Source organism: Cryptotermes secundus, unplaced genomic scaffold (assembly GCF_002891405.2).
Source record: "Cryptotermes secundus unplaced genomic scaffold, Csec_1.0 scaffold1362, whole genome shotgun sequence".
Lineage (NCBI taxonomy): Eukaryota > Metazoa > Arthropoda > Insecta > Blattodea > Kalotermitidae > Cryptotermes > Cryptotermes secundus.
In genome coordinates this window covers 165,952-172,923 of record NW_019743672.1, presented here as the reverse complement: position 1 = coordinate 172,923, position 6,972 = coordinate 165,952, and the positions used below count along the sequence as shown (strand labels likewise).

Sequence of the window (6,972 nt, the reverse complement as noted above, 5' to 3'; positions counted from 1 at the left end):
CCCTGGTTCCTTTTCCTCTTCTAAATCCAAACTGATCTTTTCCAAGTATATCCTCTATTTTCCTTTCAATTCTTCTTTTAAGTATCTTTGCTATTATCTTTGCTGTATGTGCAATAAGGCTTATTGTGCGATGGTTGCTGCATTTTGTAGCTTTTGTCTTTTTCTTTAAGGCAATCATTGTCACTTCTGTAAAGTCCTTGGGCCACTCTCCACTTTCATATATGGTGTTCATTAGTTTTTTCAGTGTTTTCAAATCACCTTCTCCCAGCAACTTGAGCACATCTCCAGGTACATCATCATCTCCTGTAGCCTTTCCCTTCCTCATTTCCTTGATAGCTTTTTTCACCTCACTTTGTAAAATATATGGGCCTTTCCCGTCTGTATCTACTTCTTCTTCTGGTTCAACTTCTAAGGTTTCTGGCCGATTAGGTCGATCATATAGTTCTGTAATACACTTTTCCCAAATTTTCAGCACTTGCCTCTGATCTACTATTCTATTCCCCTGGGAGTCTTCGATGCCACCATTTTGAATCCCATGATTCTCTTTCCATCCTAGTTTCTTTTGTGATCTAGTGATCTGAATTGAAATTCAATTCACAAACTTTAATTTTTAAAAATTTTAAATTTAAATTTTAACTTTTGACATTTAGAACAATTTTAACTTGTGTTTTATGAGAGAGCTTGATATATTATTGAGCGTAAGCCTGAATAAGATACAGGATCGAATAAGTGAGAAGACGAATGTGATTGCGTGTAATTATACAGCTGTGTTCGTACACCTGAGAATGACCTCTTGAGGTCGAAATGTAGTGCAATAATAATAAAAATATGTTGTGTGGTCGGTAAAATTGACTCTAATATATTTGATTATATTAAGCTACGTAAGGTGTCGTCTGTTCTAAATGGTTCTGATGATGGTCCAGTGATTGATTTTAGCTCTCTAATGGACCTGAGTAGGTGGTTCCCCACCCTTTCACCTAGGATGACAACATATCTAGTTTCTGAAATGTTGTGTTCTTTTCAGAATATCTGCTAATGGACAAAATCCATAAACTCGGTGATCTTGAGTAGATAAGGTGCTGACTACATAATACTCAGAGCTGTAGATATGCACTAATTGTTCAGTGCAGTAACCTTGACATAAACAGAATTTATAAAATCTGTATAAATCCTGGTTATAATGGATATTCATAATATCCAAAAAAACGGATAAAATATATGATCTTCAAGTCCATCTCCTAATATCTAATTACTTATATCGCAGTGTGGCAGCAGGGTTTAGAAATAGTAATGCAGTTTAAGCAGTATTTATTTTTTCAAGTGGTTATCGCGGTGATATGAAAATAATGAACAATTAAACGTTCTCAGTATTTTCAGCATTATCTGAACCAATTAGTTAAAGCCTTTCTCATATTCTTGTACTTACATCAAACTGCTGTTCTTTAATGAGTCGAAATTCCTGCCACCCACTATTTGCCATGTTCCCACAACCCAGTAACAAGTTTTAAAGTTGAACTGGCTTTTACGTATATACTCTACAATACTGGTCAGTTCCAAATGTATTTGCATCACCTAACACATTATACATTAAAGCCACCTCTTTGGAACACTGAACGTTCTTGATTTTTAGGCATGCTGCAAAATGGTTGGCTTTTGCCTTGTGTAGTAGTCTGTCAACCAGTATGACAGTAATCTTCCTGACAAAATTACACTCAAGAGAATGTGTGTGTTCTGCAGTTGTTTTTGTGTCACTGGTTTTCTGTCATAAAGAACAGGTGATCCAGTTTTCTTTTTTCTTCAGAATGGGATCAATGTCAAAATAGTCCATACAGTCTTTGTGTTTTGTCCTTTGATGAGCTGCTGACTTCACAGAGATGTGTTATTTCAGGTTTCATATTCAGTTCTAAGCACTTCGGGCTTTTGCCATAATCAGGGCTGAACACTTTAACTTAATCAAAACTCCCAATTCCCAGCTCTCATTTGGTAGCCATGTGGCACAATACACAATGAAACAAGCTGCCAGTGAAGAGAAGCTGAGGCAAGTCAACTGATGGTCATTATTGAATGGCTACAATCTGGAGGGAAATTGACCTTGAAGCTATCAGTATCAGTGGAGTACCTACAGATTCAGGAATGCAGAGTTTCCGTTTCCAGGGAAAGATGTACAGGGTGTGGGTTAGTGGTAACTTTATGGGCTGTCAGCTATAAATAACTGCAAGAGGAAAACTGTAAGTACATTCAACGCAGAAAGTTAAGAGTCAGGAATGTGGATTTTCCCAGGGAGAGATTTACAGAGGGTGCTAACTTTATGGACTGTCAGCTATAAATAACTGCAAAAGGAAAATTGTTAAGTACATTCAAATAAGAAAGTTACAGAAGAAAGCCTTCTCACTGAGACTTTTGTTAAATTGACAGTGTCAGTGATTTCAACTCACTATAATGAACTTCACACCATCGGCTATTGCAGTCACGGGAGTCAAACCAAAAACAAGTGTTTATTGGTTACATGAAGTCACCATATCACAATCTGTAGCCTTCCTTCTTAGTTTATGTAACACTGGTTTTGCCAACTGCACCAGTTATAGTACCGACTGCCAGAATAATTGTGATTAATTGGGGAGGAAGCAGGAAGTCCCTTTCACATCAATTGCAGAAAAGAAAACATAGTATCATTAAGGCCAGTCACCATGCAGTGACACTTTGTCCAAAATAGTTCACTATTCACATACAAAANAAAAAAAAAAAAAAAAAAAAAAAGAAATTGCCATTGCTGTTTCTGCATGGAAACATGCATTTATATATTCTATAACACTGTGTGTGGTGTCAATCATTAAGGCCTCTCAAATCAATTTGACAATTTCTGATATCTGTCTCCATAATGCATTATTAGGGTCTGTAAGTCCAAAACAGGGGATAAGGCAATTACAGTGCATTCAGTTAAGGAGGAAACTTCACAACACCACTGACCTGGCCCCAAATTCCTCAGATTGCTGCTGTAACTGATGATAGCAGAATCAGTCATTAGTGCTGATAAACGCACTGTTACAGCTATAGTAGCAATCTGTGAGGAATAGTGGGTCTGGTAAACGGTGTTGTGAAGTTTCCTCCTTGACTGAATGCCCTGTAGCACAAACACAGTCTCCACTTAATCCCAGCTTTCTGATACTGTGTTGTGCCATGAGCAACTTGTGATTATTCACTTGGAGAAAGAGTTCCCTGCTGTTATGGAACCCTAACAATGTTACTACTTTCACAAAATCAGACATGAGATTCTATCATACACCACTTCTTCCCAGTTCATAACTTTGAAACATATTCTTTTAACATTCATTTTAATATTATCCTCTCACTTGTGTCTAAATCTCCCAGGTGGTCCCCCTTGTGACTTTTTAACCATTTTGTGTGAATCTTTGTTCCATTCAAGTGTGTTATATGACTCACTCATTTCATCCTTAATAACTACTGAAGCTTGCAATTACCAGCGTGTAATTTTCTCCATTCTCCTGTTATTTCTTGTCCTCAATACAAGTATCTTCCTCAGCACCCACTGAATACACAACCTGTAAACAGAGTAACTACCCACATGTAGCCTGAGCTACTTCTGATGAATGAGTAGCAAGGTCCATCAAGTGCAACAATTTAATATCGAATAAAGCCAACATTACAAAGGAAACACTTTTACATGTATGATAAACACAGGCTGTCATAAAGGGATTTCTACCATTAGAAATAGAGAGTAGGCCAAAATACCAACACAATTAAAAAGTTTCAGTGTTAAAAATAACAGACAATATCAGTTAAAATTAATTGAAAGACTTTTTGTATGAGTACACGAACATGATACCGGCCACATTTTCCTACTGCTGGTATTTTACATATCTTGCATGGTCGGCCATATTTCCATCTGCAAATAGTATATATATATATGTGTGTGTGTGTGTGCGTGTGTAAAGCATAACACGGCGAAGGGTAAATGTAAAATATAATAGGTGGGGGAAAAAAACATAATTTAACTGATAATCAAAATAATTTGGATGCATTCATATGACTGAAACCAATAACTTTCTGAAAGAGACTGGATTTAGACCCAGAGATTTATATTAAAAAAGACCATAATGGGCAGTATATATTGTATAGGTCAGGTGAGAAGATGCAATGCTATGAGGAAGCGACTGCATTAAGAGTTCCAATTTTGAAATAACGAAGGGCAGATTTCAGTCACAATTTGTATAAAACACTGGGTGTTGTAGGCATGGCTTGTGACATGAAAAAGAAGAGATTTGTTGTCTGGAGTGTCAGTTAATCATACTGTTCACTGCAGACCTGTTTACCACTGATTATATGACTATGTACACTGGTCTGACAAAGGTTTGGAACTTTTAAAATCCTGTTATGATAGGCAAAGTTTGGATGGGAAACTTTCCATATTGCTATATGTGCTACTGCATTAGCTACTACTCTCAGTAATAATTTCTGACTATTTATTATAATAAAATAATACATCTTGGAAAGTAACCTCCATGCTACAATGTAACAGAATTACAAGTAAATAGTTATTCTTTATTAGTTACTGTCCTTCAGTTGGAATGTGTTTACATTAACAGTGCAAAACTTGGTAAATACATCACTCATCATAATAGTCCACATGCTGTCCAGATTCAAACTTTCCATTTTCCAATACTTTGATAATTCTCTCTGTAGTCTGATCAACAGTTAGGATTGTTTCTGTTTTCTTCAAATTTACAAACATTTCCTTGATGTCAGCATCTCCAGTGCTGCTTATCACTTCCAATAACATGTCTGTATCCACTGGACCAGGAGCATAGTTAAGAACATTAAGTGATGGATTCTCTTCTGCCAATACTCTGAAGAACATTTCCCTGCTAGCTTTCCCAGTACAATAATATCCCATTGACTTGAATGGTTTGGTTGCACAAAGGGACGTAACATTGACAACAGTCCTCTGTTTCACGGATCCTTCTGGGAACACCTTAAGAAATTGGGAATTGAGACAAGCTACTGAAAAGAGGTTCAGAGAGAAGTACTCCTGCCATTTCTCTGGGCAAGACATATTAGAAGTTACTTCTGATACATCCCCAACTGAACCTACATTATGAACTATCAGAGATACAGCAAAATCTGCAGGATTATAACCAGAATCTGTAAGAGAAGTCTGTATCATATTGAGAAACAACTCAGGATCCGGTTTACTAAGATCCACTGAGTAAATCTTAGTTGTAACACCTGCATTAGCATTAGTTACAAGCTCTTTAGTTTGTACTAAACCTGATTCAGATCGAGCCATGAGGACCAAAAGTGAGTTGGCTGCAAATCTGCGTGAAAACTCTGTGGCAAATTTCTGTCCAATTCCTCTGCTAGCACCTGTTATCAAACAGTAGGTTCTTTGTCCCCAAAAACGTTTCTTCAAATCTGCCATTTTAATGGTTTACTTTGACTTTAGAACCAACTTAATTATCTGGATTGCAATTACTATTATTTTCCTCTGCTAGAATTTCTGCCAACTGGTCAGCTTTTAGAAGCTCAACAAGTTCACCCAAAGTAACTGCTTGGCGCTCTGGTGCGATGTGTCTCAGAAATACATGAGCAGGATGGTTACTATTAACTGGTGCATCCAAATCTAAGTCTTCTTGGGTAACGGGTGTGTTACTGTTTTCAGACACCAACCTCAACATGCTAGATTTACGCTTTTCCTCGAGAGATTGCACGAGATCTTTTTTGCTCTGTCGTTCCTTCAACTGTGTCAGCTTTTTCTCTGTAATCAAATACAGCTGTGAGTCTACAAGTGTTTGGAAGAGCAACTATATATGCCCTACAAATATATCATTTAAATTATTTCATAACAATCTCAAATCTTACATATTTCATAACAATTTAAATTAACAATATTTCTTCATGAAATACGTTACCTAAGGATGCTAAATATTCGACAGAATCTGGAAGACGGTCATTTGGTTCGAAATTGTCTTCGAACTTTTGTATTAGTCTCCCCTCCCTTTCGCTAATGCCAGCACTCAACCATGGATCCATTTTATTACTGAAACGGCACAAAAATGTTCCTTGTTCATGTATGTAATACTTAAGCATATATCTAAATAATTAATTTAAATGACATAAAAAAAATAATGTTCAAGTAATATAACCAACTAGTTGACAAGTATATAACAAATTTCTACGTCGTACCACTGCGACTACGCTACTCTGATCGATTCAGAGAAATGTGGAATAGTAATATTGGTAGAACAATTTTGTGTCGCCACAATATAAGATCCGTGGAATATGAGCCATTTGTAAACTCTACAAAAATTCTGCAGTTCATGTTACACTATAGATATCGTGCACTTTATATTACTACAGCAAAGGCTTCCGTTTCACTTTCTGTATACTTAAACTTAAGTCATCAAACTAAAAACGTTTTCGTTGCCAACTTTGCTTTACGGGCACATGGTTGTGGGTTGTAGCTTCGAACGATGTGTACGACCCTCGGAATTATTAAGTTTTTGCACTTTGTCCATCGTCCGGTATTTTAAAAAACTAGAGAACACAGCCTTTCGCTGGATCTGTGACTGTCCTAAGGTGAAGCGTGACACACCTACTCTGTCGGTCCCATAGAAACGCTTAGAAACACCTAATCACAATCACGACCAGGTTAGCACTATTTAAGGGACCCAACAGAGTACGTGTCTCCCCTTTCACCTGAGGACGGAAACAGCTCCAACTTCCGAAACTTTATCTAGTTTTTTATTATATTGGACGACGGAAAACATCCACAAACCCAATTATTCAACGTAGTTGTGAATTGTCGGCATTGCCTTAGTTATCCGTGTAATACGGAAATGTACCTATGTATTAATCTGTGGTACGTAGCGCATAGTACTCCATTCTCATAATACGTAGTAAGTTCTGGAACTTCTGGAACGTTCTGCATGTCTCGAACGTCTCGAACAGTCTCGA

General features: G+C 37.1%; 1 protein-coding gene across 2 annotated transcripts; it reads right to left on the bottom strand.

The window, feature by feature from the left end:
• Nucleotides 1-3,625: 3,625 nt before the first annotated feature.
• Nucleotides 3,626-6,575, bottom strand: LOC111874265 (sepiapterin reductase). 2 transcript variants are annotated; one of them, XM_023869622.2, is made up of 3 exons: nucleotides 6,202-6,575; nucleotides 5,928-6,055; nucleotides 3,626-5,773 (listed from the first exon to the last, which is right to left on the bottom strand). In XM_023869622.2, exon 3 carries the CDS (start codon nucleotides 5,435-5,437, stop codon nucleotides 4,625-4,627), a length of 813 nt encoding a protein of 270 aa, XP_023725390.1. In that variant the 5' UTR covers nucleotides 5,438-5,773; nucleotides 5,928-6,055; nucleotides 6,202-6,575; the 3' UTR covers nucleotides 3,626-4,624. The 2 variants fall into 2 exon arrangements, with proteins under 2 accessions (XP_023725390.1, XP_023725389.1); XM_023869621.2 differs by lacking the exon at nucleotides 6,202-6,575 and having other exon boundaries at nucleotides 5,928-6,195.
• Between the last annotated feature and the right edge of the window lie 397 nt (nucleotides 6,576-6,972).

What these genes read in the sequence shown, in the direction of transcription:
- LOC111874265 (XM_023869622.2), bottom strand. Translation starts at nt 5,437, where the DNA reads ATGGCAGATTTGAAGAAACGTTTTTGGGGACAAAGAACCTACTGTTTG.